Here is a 19,475-nt window from a genome sequence, read left to right as displayed (position 1 = left end):
AGAGAGAGAGAGAGAGAGAGAGAGAGCGAGAGAGAGAGAGAGAGAGATGAAGAGATAAAGAGAAGAGGGTACGAAATAGCGAATAACTTAAGGTGTATCGACAGAGAAAGGATTATAAGCTATAAGACAAGCTGGAAGATGTAGTAAATTCAATAAATATGATTATAGGGTTGATTAAATATTAATAGAGTTAATATGCTCATTATTCTTTTTATTATAAACGCATTAGAATAGCTGGCTGGATCAAGGGCTGAGATTAATAATATGGTAGGTCAAGTATGTTTTAAACCGTGAGATTATTGTGTCTTAGAGAGAGAGATAGGTTGTTTGTAACGCAATATATGTATGGAGAAAAAGGAATATATATAAACTCGGAATGGGTTTCTTTATGTTTTGCGTCTCTTTGAGTTTGCTGGGGCACAAAGATAGGCTGATTCAAAATCGAGGGAACGTCTACAAGTTCTCTCTTCTGGTAATTCTTATAATATTTTGTAAACATTTTATTTTTATTTTCCAGGTGGCGGTAAGTAAAAGAAGATTAAAAAAAAATATATATTCATAAGAAAAGAGATATTTGAGGGATGAAGTTTGTAAATAAGTATGGACAATAATTAATTTTCACTCCAACATTCAAATTTGATTTTTTGTGAGACGTCACTTTTTCATTTCTATGGAAAATAAATTAATGACTACCAGACCAAAACAGTGAGAGTGGAACTTCGTGGTTCTAAGTCACTTAACTAATAAATTTTAAGGAAATTTTACAAGTGAGCTGAGTAATTATCGAGGTAGGGGAGAACGCTAAGGAGATGTAGCAGATTTCATCAGCCATGACATGAGGCTCAATCCGCTTGTTGGGGAAGAGATGAGTTGAATGAAAGTCAGATAATCAAAGAGAACATATATCTGACTTACTTAACTCTCGTGGGCTAGTTTGACGCCTACAAGGATCGTTGTAGCTTCAGCAAGGATAACGGGGATCAAAGTGAGAGACTATGACATTACCGTTGTTAGTTTGTAAAGGGAATCTGATGTCGTAGCAATTGTTGAGGAAAAAAACCGCAGGGTCAATGTTGATGAGAGCCGTGGTTGCGTCGAGTTGAGGAGGGTAATAAGAGTAAAGCTGGCCATAGGAAATCCGAAAAATGGGATCCTCTGGTTTCGTCCTATATTTTGTGGGAAATGGGACTCTCGGAACCTTAAAAATGGTACCGAGAAATCCCGTAACCGTAAAAAATCGTACCGAGAAATCTCGGAACCATTTTCCAAGGTACCAGGAATTCTCGGTACCATATTTCGCGATTCCCGGATTCTCATAATTCCCATATTTATTTTTTCATTTTATTATAATCATGAATGCATTAAAAAATTTTTTAAAAAATTCTTATATTTTCAATTAAAAATACAATTTTAAAAATATGGTACTAAATGATGTTAAATGAGGATGACATTTTCGTCCCATTTCCCGGATAGTCCTAAGACAAAAGTCTCAGTAACACATTTCATAGTACAATTTTTTTCTCATTTTTCATATAGTACCAATAATACGGGAAATGAGATCCCGCGGGATCACATATGGTCAGCTTCAAATAAGAACTGTTGAGGAGAGCATGAATATGATGTTGGGATCGTAGATCATCGAGAGGATGAGAAGTATGGGCAATGGCATCAAAGGCACATGATATAAAGTGGACAATCATTTCAAGAGGTTGGTGTGCAAAATATACGCTCATACTTAAAAATAATTTTCTTCCTAGTGAGGACTTCGTGCGACTTTGTCGCACCTAATGGCGCACCTAATAAACTTTTAGGTGCGACATATGAGGTAGATTATCGCACCGGATGACGTTTTTTTTGTCCTAGTGGTTGACGGGGAGCCATGCATAACTAAATTTCCAAATGAAGGTTTTGGTTTTACGGGTGAGCTTCCATTGATGCTTCCACCAAATGGGTAGAGTGGTTTTCGTTAAAGGCAATGTTGCGACTAATTTTGACATTGGCTTCTCCGTCTTTTGTGTAGTGCAAATGGAAACGGTCTTTTAATGTCATGATTGGGGCAAGGATGCTAAGAATGAGGGCATTTTTCATTGGAATGAAAATGGCTCAGATAAAGTCGGTGCTCTGCCCCCTCTTACCTGGGAAAGGTATGTCACTCAAAAATTATTTGTGAGGCAAGGAGGCATATAGTGAAAAAATAATGTGCAAGTGTGTGTATATATTTATCTTTAAGAGATTGCGCCAAAGATAACAATGGATAGCTCTTTTAGTGCACTTGAAGAGTTCTCTAATGTGCAAGTGTGTGTATATATAATTGTTTTTCTATAATTTTTTATACTTTATGTAGGAAACTTTAGCCCTCAAGATCCTCTCAAACTTATCGAACTTGTGAATCGCCAACGCACACAAACAAAGAAATCAACAAAGAAAAGTAAAGAGACACACAGAGTTTACCGAGGTTCAGATCCAAACCAAAACTATGGCTTGAACCCTAATCCTCGTTGAGCTCCAACCGGAAAAGCTCGTGTACTAGTCTTTGGATCGATCACACCACTTCACAGATCACTTTCTCCTCTCAAGGTTCACACACACACTCAGAGTATCTCAGAATCAATTACACAGTTCACACAAGGAACTCACGATCAAAACGATCGAACCAGACTCACAAAATCACTCAGAGAAGAACAAGATGAGAGAATCGCACAAGGTCAACAAACCCTAGCGACGAGTACAAAATGACAGAATGAGAATCGACTAAATAGAAACGAAGAGTCTTCAGTCCTTTTGTATCCCTTAGCAGAAGCGATGCTGACCGTTGGATTAGACGAGTATCCAGCGGTGGCAGTCGAGTCATGGTCAAATACACCAGGACTTAACGATTCAAGTCCAGTGTCGTTTTACCTCAACAAAAGACGCCTCCAAGCTGTTACCTCGCCTAATGGGCTTGGGCTTCGACACAAACTGTTGGGCTTCAATCCAACAATCTCCACCTTGAAGTCCAACCACCCTGTGAGTCGATCTTCAGTTTAGTACACGGCTTCTTCAACGGTTTTCATCACTCGGTACCTGCAACAAAAATTATTCAACAAACAATAAGTCCAAGCAGTGCTTAAACTTAGAGTTAGTAACAATTTTAGTTCCCATATCAGCAGGATTCTCCTCAGTATCAATTTTCAGTAACTTAACAACATCAGTAGCAATCAAGTCCCTGATGAAATGGAACTTGACATCCACATGTTTAGTTCTTTCATGATACACAGGATTTTTGCTCAAGTGTATAGCTGACTGACTATCAGAATACACTATAGCAATTTTCTCAATCAATTGAGCCTCTTTCAACAGGCCCTGCAACCATACAGCTTCCTTAAAAGCATCACAAATGGCAATGTATTCTGACTCAGTGGTTGACAGAGCAACCAGGGATTGCAAGTTGGATTTCCAGGAAATGCAATTCCTGCCTAAAGTAAAACAGAAAGCAGTTGTTGATTTCCTAGAATCCATGTCACCTGCATAGTCAGCATCTACATAACCAATTAGCTCATAAGGTCCAATTCTCTTACAATAGCATAGCCCAACATCAATGGTGCTGCTGACATAGGCTATTACCCATTTCAGCGCTTGCCAATGTTCAAAACCTGGATTAGACATAAAACGACTCAACAAAGATATAGCAAAAGACAGGTCAGGTCTCGTGCTAATCATTGCATACATGAGAGAACCAATGGCATTAGCATAGGGAACACTTTCCATTTTGAGAATATCAGCTCTAGATATAGGGCACTGAGCTTTACTCAAAATGAAATGTGATGCAAGAGGTACAGCAACTTGCTTACAGTTCAAGCTACCAAACTTAGATACCACCTTTTCTAAGTATTGCTTCTGATGAACTTTAAGCCAGAAGTTTTTCCTTTTTCTTTCAATCATCATACCAAGAATCTTCCTGGCTTGACCCAGGTCCTTCATATCAAACACAGAATTCAGCTCTTTCTTCAACCTGTTAATTTTCTCAACAGACTTACTTATAATCAACATATAATAAAATATAAACAGGATTATCAGATAAGGATGAGAAATAGAAACAACTATCATAGCTGCTCCGGGTGAAGCCAATACTCAGCACAAAGGAATCAAACTTCTTATACCATTGCCTAGGACTTTGTTTGAGTCCATACAACGATTTTTTCAATAAGCACACATGATCAGGATGAGATTTATCAACAAAACCCTCAGGCTGTCTCATATAAATCTCTTCTTCCAAATCACCATGTAAGAATGCAGTTTTCACATCTAACTGCTCAAGTTCAAGATCCATGCTAGCCACCAAGGACAGCATGATCCTTATGGTTTTGAACTTTACCACAGGAGAAAATATTTCAGTGAAATCTATCCCTTCTCTCTGAGTATAGCCCTTTGCAACCAACCTGGCTTTAAATCTAGGAGGATCAGTGTGAGTGAGACCCTCCTTGATTTTGAACAGCCATCTGCACTCCACCAGTTTCTGGGCTTTAGGTTTTTCAACCAGAACCCAGGTTTTGTTAACCATAAGAGAATTCATCTCTTCAACCATTGCATGATGCCACTTGTCTTTCTGCTCAGATGTGATAGCATCAATATAACTGTCAGGCTCAGAACCCTGTATTTCAAGAGAGGCCACTAAGGCAGTAAAGACAAGGTCAGCATAGGAGTATCTGGTTGGTGGTCTTATGTCCCTTCTAGCCCTATCTCTGGTCAGCTGATAGGTTTCAAGTTCTTCTTGAGTTGATGTGTCAAGTCGCTCCACCTGATCAGTGTGCTCAGCTAGATCAACTGGCTCCTGTTCAGGGGCATCATTGTCATCATCAGCCTCAAGGGGTTCAGGTACGGGGTCAGGCTCATCTCTCTGGTTTTCAGTGTCATTTGGCTCCACCTCGACAGGTGCAACAACAGGTTCAGGTTCACTAACAGGCTCAGAGGGGTCGATCACATGGGTATTAGTCTTACATGGGAAAGTGCTCTCATCAAACACAACATCTCTGCTGATTATGATTTTAACACCACGTGAGCTCCTTTCCCAAAGCGTATACCCTTTTGTCCCACTCTGTTGTTGGTAACCTAGAAAGACACACTTAAGGAATCTGGGATCTAGTTTACCCTCCCTGTTATGAGCATAGGCAGCACACCCAAAAATCCTAAGGTGGTCCATCTGAGGCTTTCTACCACTCCACACTTCTATGGGACATTTCAGGTTTAGATTTCTGTTTGGGCTCCTATTGATAAGATAGGTTGCTGTGGCTAAGGCGTCTCCCCAGAAGGATTTGTTCAGGCCAGAGGTAAACAAAAGGCTTCTAACCCTTTCTAACAGGGTCCTGTTCATCCTCTCAGCAACACCGTTTTGCTGAGGGGTGGACCTGACAGTTCTATGCCTTAGGATGTCATTATCAGAGCAGAAAGAATCAAATTCAGTATTGCAGAATTCTAAACCATTGTCAGTTCTCAATACTTTCAGAGTCTTGTTGGATTGATTCTCTTCGAGGGTTTTCCAATCCTTAAACTTAAGAAAAGCTTCATCTTTTGTTTTCAAAAGGAAAGTCCAAACCCTTCTAGAGTAATCATCAACAATGCTGAGAAAGTATTTGTTCCCACCATGAGTCTCATGTGACTCAGGGCCCCACAAGTCAGCATGGGCATACTCAAGAATGCCCTTGGACAAGTGAGTGCCCTTTGGGAACTTTTGTCTGTGTTGTTTTGCAAGTACACAAGGCTCACAGAAAGGTAAATCAGAGAGGGTGATCTTACCTAACAAACCTTGATTGCATAAGGCAGAGAGTCCCTTTTGGCTCATGTGTCCAAGCCTCAAATGCCATTTTTGAGTATCTGCAGGGTTAGTCTCAATAACAGCAGCAATATTTTTTACACAAGCACAAGCAGATCCATCCAAGATATACAAGCCAGAAACCTTAGTACTAGAGAGAACAAGTTTATTATTCTTGTACACGTTCAAGAAACCATTTTTAGCAGCATAATTACAACCACAGTCATCCAAGACACCAAGAGAAATTAGATTTCTCTTGAGCCCTGGAATGAACCGAACCTTTGTGAGGGTTACAACTTGTCCATTGGCTATTTTGAAGTCAATAGATCCCATGCCTTTGACATCACAGGCATTGTTATTACACCCATATAAACCAGTTCATTTGAGACCTCACAGAAATCACGAAAGAATTCTCTGTTGGGACTCATATGAAAAGTGCAGCCAGTATCAAGAATCCATTGGTCAACCTTGGACTTATCAGTCACATTTAAGACCTCAGAGGATTCTTGTACTGTCTTAGCGGTAGTAGCTACATTGGTTTCGAGATTACCTGTGGTCTTGTTCTTTTCCAGCCATTTGAAGCAGTCCTTCCTCAAATGTCCAACCTTACCACAGTGATAGCACTTTCTTGTTTCACCTTGGGATTTGCCATCTTTGCCTTTTCCTTTCTTTCCCTTACTGTCAGCATTTCCTGTCTTATTCTTAACAAACAGGTTAGACCCGGATTTGTTCTTATGATTCTTGAGTTCCATCTCACGAGTTTTGAGAGCAGAACAGAAGAGATCATAAGAAGGTACAGTGCCAGTATATTGAAAAGCATCTTTCACAACTTGATAGTTGTCAGGAATGGAGTTCATAAGAATCATAACAACACTGGTGTCATCCAACTCATGATCAGTTCCTCTAAGCAACAGTGTGCGCTTGAGGAACTCATCTAAGTTATCATCGACAGACTTGGAAGAGTCCATCTTATACGAGAAAAGAGAGGCCTTCAGGTAAGCAAGATTCGGGGTAGATTGGTTAGAGTATAGGGTTTCGAGTTTACCCCAAAGCAGCAGCGGAGTCTTACAACCATATACCTTCCGAAGAACGTTGTCGGAGAGATTGAGGATGAGTAGGTTGAAGGCCTCCTCATCTATTTCCGACTTCCTTTTCTTGTGATCCTCGGACCACAGCTCTTCTTTCGGTTCCAAGGCAATGAGCACCTTGTGGTGCGATAGCAGGGCACGAATCTTGGTGCTCCAAACCCCGAAGTCAGACTTGCCGTCATAGGCAGTGACTTCAACGCGGCCAACTCCCATCGTTTCCTGTCAAGAAAACAAGAACGTGTGCGAGTATCAAGAAATTCAAGATAATTTGAAAAGATTCTTAAACAACCCTAAAACACAGAAAATTAGGGTTAGGGCAAGGATCGAGAAACAGCACAGAAAAGAAAGCCTGTCACGAAGAAGGCTCTGATACCACTGTAGGAAACTTTAGCCCTCAAGATCCTCTCAAACTTATCGAACTTGTGAATCGCCAACGCACACAAACAAAGAAATCAACAAAGAAAAGTAAAGAGACACACAGAGTTTACCGAGGTTCAGATCCAAACCAAAACTATGGCTTGAACCCTAATCCTCGTTGAGCTCCAACCGGAAAAGCTCGTGTACTAGTCTTTGGATCGATCACACCACTTCACAGATCACTTTCTCCTCTCAAGGTTCACACACACACTCAGAGTATCTCAGAATCAATTACACAGTTCACACAAGGAACTCACGATCAAGACGATCGAACCAGACTCACAAAATCACTCAGAGAAGAACAAGATGAGAGAATCGCACAAGGTCAACAAACCCTAGCGACGAGTACAAAATGACAGAATGAGAATCGACTAAATAGAAACGAAGAGTCTTCAGTCCTTTTATATCCCTTAGCAGAAGTGATGCTGACCGTTGGATTAGACGAGTATCCAGCGGTGGCAGTCGAGTCATGGTCAAATACACCAGGACTTAACGATTCAAGTCCAGTGTCGTTTTACCTCAACAAACGACGCCTCCAAGCTGTTACCTCGCCTAATGGGCTTGGGCTTCGACACAAACTGTTGGGCTTCAATCCAACACTTTATGTAAAAATACAAAATTGTATGAAGATTAAAAATGGTGATCATTTTAAAATGTTATGAGATATTGCAATTTATTATGAAAATTAAATATTGTTTTAAACATACATATTTTTCTCTTATATAATTAATTATCTTAAGATTTATATTTTATTTTGTAATTTAGAAATCATGCATAATAAAAATGATCTAAGATTCTAAAATAAATTTTATAACTAAAACTAAATCATTCATTTTTTTTTTTAATGTTTTTAACACTTATACGATTAATTATCTCAAAATTTATATTTTCTTTTGTAATTAAGTAATCATTCATGATAAAAAAAAATGATACATTTGCCCCCGATACTATGGCAGTTGTATCACTTCGGTACACAAACTTTCAAAATTATATTTTTTGCCCTTTATTCTTAAATTTTTTGCATTTTTAGTCCCTCAATCAACTTTTTCATCAAAAACTCTGTTAAATATGCACGTGTTCATCACGTGATAGTTTTAAAAAGGAAAATTATTATTTTTCCCTTCTCTTTTATCATACAGCTTTGTTTTATTCATTTATTTTTTTTTTAATAAATAAAAGAATTTCCCTTGAACATATTTAAAATTAAATTAAGAATAAAAGAAAAAAAAAACAAAACAAAAAGAATAATTTTTTTTTATCTCTCTAGAGAATTGATTCTCCGGAGAAATCCCTTGAGGTTGTTTAATTATTTAATTGATTAAACAATAATCTATTGGGGCTAATGGTTCTCGAGAAGAATCTCCGCCAAAGCTTCACTCGTTTCCGGTTGCGGAATGTTTCCAAGCCCTCCTTGTTTCAGCGCCGCGAAGAAATTTCCTAGGGTTTTTGGACGTGTTTCGTCCTAATCGCCTCAACTCCGTTGCCCACGTCTCGCCTCCAGCCATGCCAAAAACTATTTCTCTCCTCTTAAACCTAATTCACTTCTACACGTTATATTCTATTTTTGGAAAGTATAGAATAAAAATACAAGATCAGTTATCTCTGAGTGAACTTGATACTTAATAAATTATGAAAAATTACACGGACTAGCTGCACGCAAACATTAAGATTGCATATTAGCCAACGTTTGATTTTTTTTTTTTTTTTTTTTGTGAAATGGCCAAAATTGATGGGTGTCATTTTCGCTGTTTTTGTGATTACCATTTTAACCTTATATATTTTCACGTTAAAAATAATAATCAGATACACAAAATAAGTCAGCATTGATATGCAATATTATTTTAGTTTCAATTCAATGTACGTAATAAAATTCAATTACCAATGCACGTTGATATGCCATATATAGATATAGCAATCTCAATTTGATGTACGATAAAATTAGAATACCAACACTCTTAATGAAGATTGATTTTTCGATTAACAACAGATTCTCTCTCTCTCTCTCTCTCTCGCTTATTAATTATTTGGTCTAGTCTTACAAGAGACAGCGTCTGGGGAGCTAGAGTCGGAGCTAGAAATGGCGGCAGTGGAAGCGTGCCCATACGTGCTGAGAGAGCACGGCACCACCGACCGACGCGGAGGATGTCGAGGCTCACCGCGCAATCGACCGGCTCATCCTCATCCTCGCAATAGACCTCCATGGATCCCGATGGACGAGCTCCGACTCGCGAAGATGACCGGCTCATCCTCATCCACCGGATTTGAAGGAAGCGCCGTCGGAGACGCGTCGCGAGGAAGAATGGCGTCAGTGCCGGCGATCCCATCAGGCGAGTGTCGACCCATGGAGACGTCAGACATAGATCTGCACGATGACGTGACCAGACCTTTGCCTCGATCTGGAATTCGTGAGGTTAGGTCGGCTCTCACCCGTGTTAATTCGTGTTAATGCATGCATGTTAATTCGTGTTAATGCATGTTAAGGCTACAATGCTTGCTTTTTCATAGATGCAACACGAACAATGGATCTATGAAGAATTAATTTTCTCAATATCATCCGAAATTTAATTGAATTTAGCACCGATTAGGCCACTTCAAACATGAGAATTTCAATCTAGCTAAGGCTTAGGAAAAGTTAAAAGGAATTTTCAATTAGCGTACATGGCACTATTATTTGTGTTTTAGTTTTTGATCTATACCATTTCTCAAATTATACTCAGTTTCTATCAAATCTGCGTTTGAATTCGAATTATTAATCGCTAATAATAATCATTTTATTTATTTCCTTAATTGTTTGTGGCAGTTAGTCAATATGAATTCTTACATGTTTTATTTCACTCATTTCCAAAATCTACTCTCTCATTCTCTCTCTAAAAAAATCATGGAGCAAAGAAAAAAACAAACAATTTTACTCGAAAAGAAAAAGAAAAACAACAAAACCCAAGAATTCATGAACCTTAGCTGCGATGAAGCTATAGTTCAACGACGACCTCTTGAAGCCATTGTTCTTGACGAAGGAACACCGCGAGCAATTGGCCATCCATCTCACACCCATAGCGATCGCGAGAGAAAGCGTGAAGAAGATGAAGGGAAGCAGAAGCGAGATGACGAGAGAGAGCCCGCGGTGATAAAGGAGTAGTATCTGGGATCAGAAGTGACGCCTCGTCTGCATCTTAGCTGCTACGGCGGCGAAAGTCGGAGATTCTGAGGAGATTCGAGTTTGTATGGTATCTAATTTGTATTTTGTTCATCAATGGAAATTATTGTAAACTATCGTCACTAGATTACCGGACTTCATGTTTTTTTTACTGGTTTTTAAATCGGCAATAAAATTTTTGGTAATTAACATTAATATGCCATGGTTTTCTATGGTATTAGAATTTTTAGCTTATGAATCGTTAGTTAATTTTGTGTTAATTATTGTTAATAATATGCCTTGATTTTTGTATTGTTTCAAATTTTCAGATGCCGAATTGTTAGTTAATTTGTACTCATTATTGTTAATAATAACTGGAGACTAGTTTAGCAAAATTACGAGCTCTCTACAATTTCAAGGGGCTGTACATTTTTCTTCGATTTCAAATCCAACTAACAAGATTCCGATTTGTTTGTTTTTTTTTTTTTTTTTGCATTTTTTAAGAAAATATTTATTTGTGTTTATTAGGTAACTTCTTCCTTAATTTGTGGGGTCTTAATCAGTTTCATTTTTAATTTTTGAAACAAATAATTAAGGACATTAGGTAAAAAAAGTTAACATGTAGGCTAGTTTATTGATTTTTTTAAAACGTTGATCATATTAAAATTACAACGTTTCAAAATAGCTAGTTCGCTAGAGTGTCTTTTTAATGGGATCACGATGAAACACCCCAATTTTCTTTATATTAGAAAGAGCATCTAGATGAAGATGCCCAGAGAATTTCATTTGAGATGCCATAGGGAAATTTTCAGATGACATTGAAATTAAATAAATATGGAGAACCATTAACCATGGATTTAGTGAGAATGAGAGTGGATGCGTGAAAATTGATTTTTGTAGGTGGGTATTATGAGAAAAAAATTGGTGAGAAACCATTAAAAAAATTGGAGTAGTTTTTGGAAATGAAGATTTCCACGTCGGTGTGTTCAGAACAAGGTTTAAAATACAAACGATATACTTCGGTATATCATCGATATATCAGAAAATATAAATATTCGGTACAAAAACTACTATGACCCACAAAAACTACTGTCTATATTTTTTTTTCTTCTAATTTTAATTAAAATAAATTTCACTTTTACAATGGTTGTGAGTTATGTTTAAAATTATTACTACTAGCACAATTACATTCAAGCCTTCATACGATCTTGATTGTGGGGCACACTCCCACCTTCTATGATATTATTCTACTTTAATATGAATAAAAATTGGAAAAATAATATATAGTGTGATTAATTGTGGGGCAATAATGTGCAACCTTTACGTTGCCAACCAACAAAATGATGCTTGTAAAAATAAACTTTAAGTATTATGTGGAAAATAAAAATAATTAAACATAAATCTGGGGGTCATAGTCATATATAAAAGATGCTCTTGGTTATGAATTGATAAACATTTACGTTTTATGCTCATACCTTTGCTTAGAAAAATTACTTATTGATAGAAGACTTAACCCAACCTAAATTTAATATATTTCAATTTAATTCATGCTTTGAATTTTTTTTTTTTTTTTTTGGTATTGAAAAATAATAATAAGTTATATTATATTCCTTTCATTCTTAAAAAGTTACCAAACAATATAGAAAAATGTTTATATAACATGTTTTTTTTTTCTTACCTCTCGTACTATCTTTGTTTCCATTCTTTTACCAAACAAAGCGCCCAAACTGGCACTCTCTCTCTCTCTCTCTCTCTCTCTCTCTCATTGCTATATAAATGCTTTGCTCTTCACTCCATTTCAAAGACGTAAATCTCGCGCCTCTGTTTCTCTCTGTGTTTTCGCTCGAGAGAGAGATCTCTTGCTTCATCACAAATTCCGTGTCTGTGTTTGGCAAAAATGGAAACTTGCTTTACGTTATCGTGTCTCTCAGCTCTGTGCTTTCTTGTCACACTCTTCGGTCTCGGAATAGCAGAAGAATTAGTTGGCACAACAAACGGAAGAAGCGACGAGGGCTCCGAGGAATGGGGTTACGTTGAAGTCAGACCCAGTGAGTCTTGTCCGTTTTCCAAGTTTCTACTTTTTCGTTATTCTTCCTTTTGAAACCCACTTTTTTTCATTACTCGTATAAAAAAGAAACACATGTGTCTGTAATGTCTAATGACTAATGAGTGATTATTATTATTATTATTTATTTTGACTTTGCACAGAAGCCCATATGTTTTGGTGGCATTACAGAAGTCCCTACAGAGTTGAAGACCCTTCTAAGCCATGGCCAATCATTCTCTGGCTTCAAGGTGGACCTGTGAGTACTTACTCTCTCTTTTTTTTTTCTTTCTTTTTTCTATTTTCTTTTTAGTCTTTGCATGTCAATATTGATCCAAGAGTTTGGTTACAACTTACAACACAAAAGGGAGCTTCAGGAGTTGGAATTGGGAATTTTGAGGAGGTTGGACCAATAGACACAGAGTTGAAGCCAAGGAATTCCACTTGGCTGCTTAAAGGAGATCTCTTGTTTGTTGTAAGCCATTTGTACACTTTAATATCAACTCTTTTTTTTTTTTTTTTCTAACTTCTATTTAATTGATTTGGTATTCTGGTGGTGAAAATACAGGACAATCCAGTTGGGACTGGATATAGCTTTGTGGAAGACACAAGCTTGTTTGTGAAAACAGACGAGGAAGCAGCGAACGATCTCACCAAGTTACTCGAGAAGCTCTTCAATGGCAACGCCAAGCTTCAGAGCAGCCCTGTCTTCATCGTGGCCGAGTCTTATGGCGGCAAGTTCGCTGTCACTCTCGCATTATCCGCTCTGAAAGCCATTGGAGATGGAAAATTGAAGCTCAAACTTGGAGGTCACATTTCCTCTCTCTCTCTCTCTCATTACAATCATCGTCGCTTTTCAATGCTTGATGACATTATTGAGGTCTTCTCATCAGGAGTGGCGTTGGGAGACACTTGGATATCGCCGGAAGATTTCGTGGTCAGTGTTGTAGAGAACTTGATTAATTACTCTGCGTGATTTGCGAGGTCTAGGTTATATTTCTATGAATGAAAACAGGCTTCATGGGGTCCTCTTCTCAAAGATGTCTCGCGGCTCGACGAAAATGGATTGAAGATGTCAAACAGGCTCGTAAAAAAAAAATTAATTTCTTAAAAAAAACATTCATTCAACAAGCTCAGACAGATTTGCTCATATTACAGTGTGGTTGAGAAGATTAAGCAGCAGATCAAGGATGGCCATTTTGTGGAAGCAACCCATTCGTGGGTCGAGCTCGAGGACCTCATAACCACCAACAGCAACGGCGTGGTACTAATCGACAATATATTGTGTTTGTGTGTGTGTTTGACAATGTATTTATTTTTATTCAATTTGGTGTCTTTGGGATTGTTTTACAGGATTTCTATAACTTTCTGGTGGATTCGGGATCAGACTCAGCCTCGTCGTTGTCGTTGATGACAATGCAGTCGAGTAAAGCGAGGTCGAGCAAGAGGTATCTGAGATATCTGAGCTCATTGAGGTCTTCTTCGCCAGGTGGCGGAACTGGACTTGATACCTTGATGAATGGAGTGATTAAGAAGAAGCTCGGTATCCCCGAAAACGTGACGTGAGTGTGTAGGATAAATTAGTCTTGAATTATGTGGGAGGATTTATAATTATAATTCTTATTAGTTTGTTAATAATGCTTGTTTTCGACCCAGATGGGGAGGGCAATCTGACTCTGTTTTCTCGGCCTTGGAAGGGGATTTCATGAAGCCGAGGATTAATGAGGTAACTAATTCAAACTACGTTCGACATTTGTAACAAAAACAAATTGCCAATGAAATGAAATTATTTGTTTATTAGGAAAAGTGAAGATTACGTTCACAAATTTGGTTGCTTAGAAAAGAAAAGAAAAAAGAAGAGAAACGAAGGAAACATCTCACAAGAGAAAAAGACTCCAAACTTGTCATTAATATCTTTTTGATACAAGGCCATAATTGAAAGTGTAACCCACCTTGTATTTCCATTTGGAATTGTCATTTTCGAAGTAGAGCTTGGTATTCAATTTTTTTAAACTTGTTAGCTAATTTATTGAGCTTATATACTTTTTTTCTTTCTTTCTTTGTACTTACGCAGGTCGACCAACTTCTTGCAAAAGGTGTCAATGTAACAATTTACAGTGGACAAGTGAGATTCTTTTTAGTCAATCTTCTAAAAAACTATCGGTCACATACTCACATATACACACACAAACAATAGTCATCCATATTTACTGTACGTCCCATCATTGTATATAAGCCGTAGAAAATGGGAGGGTTTTATCCCATGTGGACCACCCACTTGTGTGCTATTAGTATTATCACCTCACTTATTTTGTTTTTTTTTTTGTTTTTTTTGGGTTTTGGATATTTACGTTGACTAACTAGGAATAGGATACCTTTTTTTTTCCTTTTCAAATAATAAAGGTAAATCTACTTTTATGAGTGAGTATAGTCTTTGACTTTATGACAAGCTTTTGGTTGATCATGTTTCTAGGTGGATCTCATTTGTTCAACAAAGGGGACCGAGGCTTGGGTCTCTAAGCTCAAGTAATCAATCTCCTTTCACATTTATGACATGTTCTTACCATATTTTATAAATATATATAAAAAAAAATCAATTATAATATTTAGAAAAGCAATTATTTATATAACAATACCATGACTCAATGTGTTAGTAATTTTTCAACATAGATTTTTTAATTACGCTATTAATTAATAAGTAATTATATGAATAGAATAAACATTTTAGTTTATTGAAAATATTAATGGTTCACCTATTATGTAGATGGGAAGGAGCTAAGGCATTTTTGAGCAAAGATAGAACGCCTCTGTATTGTGACGATAGAAGACCCACGAAAGGGTTTACAAGGTCACACAAAAACCTCCACTTTTATTGGATTCTTGGGGCTGGACATTTTGTAAGTCATGGATCTTTAATTAATCTCTAATCTTAACCGTCAAACAACAAATTTACAAAATCTTTTTTTACCATCATCATGCTAGGTTGTCTCGTCCTATTCACCACTAACACTACCCACTTTCCAACATCAAAGAATTCAAACAATACAAGAATATTAATTGAGTATGACATCCGCTTGCTTTCTACAATAATGAAGAAAATTCAAATTGACATCACAACGCAATCATTATTTGTGATAATTAATAGATTCGGTGTCGGTGCCAAAAGGTCATATTAATAAACGGAGAGACCCTTCTAATTTGTCATCTGTTAAAATTTCAGAGAATCAAAAAATTTTGGGAAATGAGTTTTGGCACAACTCACGAGTGGAAACGATCCACTCATGAGTTGACACGTGACAGTTGGTGGTCACGTGTCAATTCATGAGTGAATCGTTCTCACTCGTGAGTTGTGCCAAATAGCATCACTCTATATTTTTTGTGTTTTGGTACTGTTCATGAGCAAAAAACATAAAAGATAATTTTTTTCAAAGCAAATATGAAGAAAAAAATTAATTCTTTTTGAAAACAGTGTTGGCATGTAACCAGAATTATATGTTCCGTGTATAGTACAATAATAAAATCTTGGTACCTTTTTTGGTCGGAAGATAACTGAACCGATTCTCATCGGTTCCGGTCGCCCAAAAAAACTTAGTTCAACCCTGTTAAACTTGTTATTAATGTAAAATACTTATTTAGTTTAACCTAATTTTTGTTATCTATGCTAGACTTATTTGAAAAGTATTTTATTGAATAGTTTTTATCACACTTTATTATTTTGTCTATGTTATATATCGACAAATATCAGATCTTTTAAATTAAAATAAATTAATTTTGATGTCTGATAATGTCCTATGTAATCATTTAATTTTGATGATTAGAAGAATTTGTTGCAAGTAGTCAATTTTTTAATTTTATTTAAAATTTTAGTCAAAGTTTCATTTTATTAAGAAAATAGTCCACTATGCGAAATAAATTAATTAATTAGTTGATTAATTTAATTAACTTCGGCTTGATGAGCTCTTTTTCGAAGTAAATTAAATTAACCTAATCAATTAATTAATTTACTTCGATTGGATGGATTATTTTTTTAATAAAATGAAAATTTAGTTACTTTTTAAAAATACTACTGATCTAATTGTCTTAAAAGTACGAGTCGACAAAGGAGATATTAAAAAAAAGAGAGAGATTGAGAAAATCGCACGCTTATAAATCGTACTGTTTACAACGAGTGAAATAATAATGTTAGAAATGTCAAACTACAACAATATTTCCATGACACATTACGCATATGACAAAAATAAATTCATTTTTAAAATGTTTTCTTTATAACGCAAAATTAAATACATGTCATGATGCTCAGATATTAACCACTGTCTTGTTATTTTTATCACTACAAGCGTAAGAAAATAGGGGGAAAAAAAAGTCAATCAGGATCAGAACGTACCTTTGAACAAAAAAAAATGTCTCTACTGTCTTCTATTATTCACTCATACCCTACAACAGAAATGACACGGAAAACAGCGAAACAATAATTAATGCAAAATATCAGCGTGCATTTTTTGCAAGACTTCGATCTGGTTGGTATAGAGATATACGCTATTTAGCGCCATATCACCCCGTTACTTTTTACGTGTACTATTATGCCCTTAAATATATAAATCTATACAAATTTATCATCACCGTGCTTGAAGTTAAAATCCTTAAGATAGTTCTTATATTGCTAACTTTATACCTGTTTTTTTTTTCTTTCCCGTATTAATCTCTTCATTTTTCTCGTATAAGCCATTAACAAAGTTACCTCTCACCAAATATCAGTTAGTAGTTGGTTTTTTTGTAACAAGATTCCTTTTTGTTGACATTTGGAAGAAATCTTTTATAATGTTGAAAAATAAATTCACTACCTAAGTTTTAATTTTATTTTATATTTTGCACGAAATAGTCAAATATTTTTTTTCTTCTAAAAGCTAGATCGATATATTTGACTATGTACGTACTAAGTTTGATTAAAAATTGAATAATATAGTTGACTTGCAAATTCAAAAAAATATTTTTAGTACAAGTAGAACTTCAGGAGTGATTTGTGTATAATTTAAAGAAAACGTATGTATTGAATGTAAATGTATAATGTTAACACAAGTAAAGAATGCATTGTGTACATTAGAACTTAAGGGTATATTTGTTGTAATATAAAAATATTCTGATCATTATTTTAGTTGTATAGTAGGTCAACGTTTTGCTTATTTTGTTGTGTATAATATAATATAATAGAAGTCGCCTTTAGACACGGTGACATGATCATACTTATTTGATAACTTGCTTTCCCTATTTCCATGCCTTCACGTAATAGTAATAAACTTAAATGTGCAGTCCAATGCACAATAAATGTACTAATGGTATATCTGATTTTGATGGGTCTATATATATTCTTTGATTCAAAGAAAATATCTGGCCGAGAGATCCAAATATAAAGCATTATATTAGCATTCATTGTAACAGTAACTCATTCTGGTCATTGGCGAATATAAGACTACAAGTAATGTACAATACATGCATTTATAGTTAGACAATAACTTAATAACTATAAATAAATAAAATAAAAATGAGTTTAGGTGGTGACAAACAATTACGTAACTCTTTGTGTAATCTCATTGTGAATCTTACACTATCTGTCATATTCAAATAGAATCTGACACATTACTATTCAGAGCTTTAAAAGAAATTCAAATCATTCTCAACCTTTTCATCTTTTTTTTTCTATATGTGAAAAATCTTTTCTTATTATTTTATCCAAAATCCAAATTGAAGTTAAATTAATTTTACTTACCACTATGTAATGCATAATTTGTATTAATTTTGATCATTAATATATTCGCTATTATTATTATTATTATTATTAATTCCCTTAACTCTCTTGTAAATGTTTGCAGGTTCCTGTAGACCAACCCTGTATTGCATTAAAGATGGTGGGACAGATGATCAACTCGCCAAGGTAGACAGTGATGACGACGATGATATATATTATATATATATATATATATATATATATATATATATATATATATATATATATTTAGTACACGACAAGCAATAGCAGTAAAATAAGCGAAACATCGAGGAGTGGTGAGAAGGTAGAGAGTTTAGAGGGGCAAGCAAACAAGCACAGTTAAGCAATTACGATTTCTGTGAGGGACGTTCACTGATCAAAGGAAAAGGACACTTCCCAATTCAATAACTTACTTTTTTTTGTCTATCTATATCAATGTTCAAATTTAGCATATTTGTATCCTCTTATTGTTTCTCAATTTTCTGCGATGAACAGGGGAATTTTCTTTTCAATGTAATCCATGAACTGTTGTGGGATATAAATCATGTCATATTTTGACGTTTCTGTAAATGTCGCCAACATTATCGTTTTAACTTAGATCTTTTGACAATATTATGTCACATAATGGCGTGTGAAGGAGCGTCCGACTCGTGAGGTTGTGTCCAATGTGCCTATATCAAAAGGCGGCTTTAATAAAAGTGTTTTTATGTTTGGGCTAATCTCTGCATACGGTGAACTAATCCTCTTGTCAAGTTAATTAGTTAACAACGAGAGACCTTCATGAAAATTGGATTTAAACAAAAACTCTTTTCAGAAAATTGGACGTCTGAACGGCTTTTCACTCCATGAGAAGTTTATCATACTCGAAGTAAAAAGGAAATAAACTAATTCTTGGTAAGTTGGTTTTAGTATGGTGAAAATCAATTGCTTCTCATCGTATGCCCATTTCCTACCATCCAAAAAATGAGAAAAAAAAAAAAAAAGACAAAAAAACAAAAACAAAAAAACTATATTCTAAAAAAATAGTACCAAAATGTATCATCCGAGAATTGAGATGAAACTGGAATCCTCATTTAATCTCATTTAGTACTGTTTTAATGCTTTACTCGTACTTGTTATTTTACTTATTTAAGTAATTAATAACAAGCTAAAAAAAATTAGAACTCCCAGAACCGTAGAATATTGTACCAAAAATTATGTTCCATAGAAAATGGTTTCTGAATTTCATACCATCTTTTACG

The 19,475-nt window shown here is 35.8% G+C and overlaps 1 protein-coding gene across 1 annotated transcript; it reads left to right on the top strand.

Annotated features, from left to right (window-relative positions):
- The first annotated feature begins 12,154 nt into the window (after positions 1 to 12,154).
- On the top strand, positions 12,155 to 18,827 carry LOC149381304 (serine carboxypeptidase-like 51). The gene is made up of 13 exons (XM_089601747.1): positions 12,155 to 12,474; positions 12,635 to 12,729; positions 12,838 to 12,945; positions 13,039 to 13,279; positions 13,364 to 13,407; positions 13,486 to 13,553; positions 13,629 to 13,734; positions 13,824 to 14,032; positions 14,127 to 14,196; positions 14,545 to 14,595; positions 14,944 to 14,996; positions 15,235 to 15,367; positions 18,338 to 18,827. Exons 1-13 carry the CDS (start codon positions 12,324 to 12,326, stop codon positions 18,401 to 18,403), a joined length of 1,395 nt encoding a protein of 464 aa, XP_089457873.1. The 5' UTR covers positions 12,155 to 12,323; the 3' UTR covers positions 18,404 to 18,827.
- The last annotated feature ends 648 nt before the right edge of the window (positions 18,828 to 19,475 follow it).

The sequence above is a fragment of the Urtica dioica genome, chromosome 11 (assembly GCF_054948205.1).
Source record: "Urtica dioica subsp. dioica isolate 48M chromosome 11, U.dioica_male_clone48M_v1_H2, whole genome shotgun sequence".
NCBI lineage: Eukaryota > Viridiplantae > Streptophyta > Magnoliopsida > Rosales > Urticaceae > Urtica > Urtica dioica.
Note: the sequence above shows the minus strand (reverse complement) of the source record. Positions and strands in the feature narration are given on the sequence as shown.

Bases quoted from the DNA above. Each gene is read 5' to 3' on its own strand.
- LOC149381304 (XM_089601747.1), top strand. From the start codon at position 12,324: ATGGAAACTTGCTTTACGTTATCGTGTCTCTCAGCTCTGTGCTTTCTT. The intron at 12,946-13,038 runs GTAAGCCATTTG...GTGAAAATACAG, and splicing joins AAGGAGATCTCTTGTTTGTT to GACAATCCAGTTGGGACTGG. The intron at 13,280-13,363 runs GTCACATTTCCT...TCTTCTCATCAG, and splicing joins ATTGAAGCTCAAACTTGGAG to GAGTGGCGTTGGGAGACACT.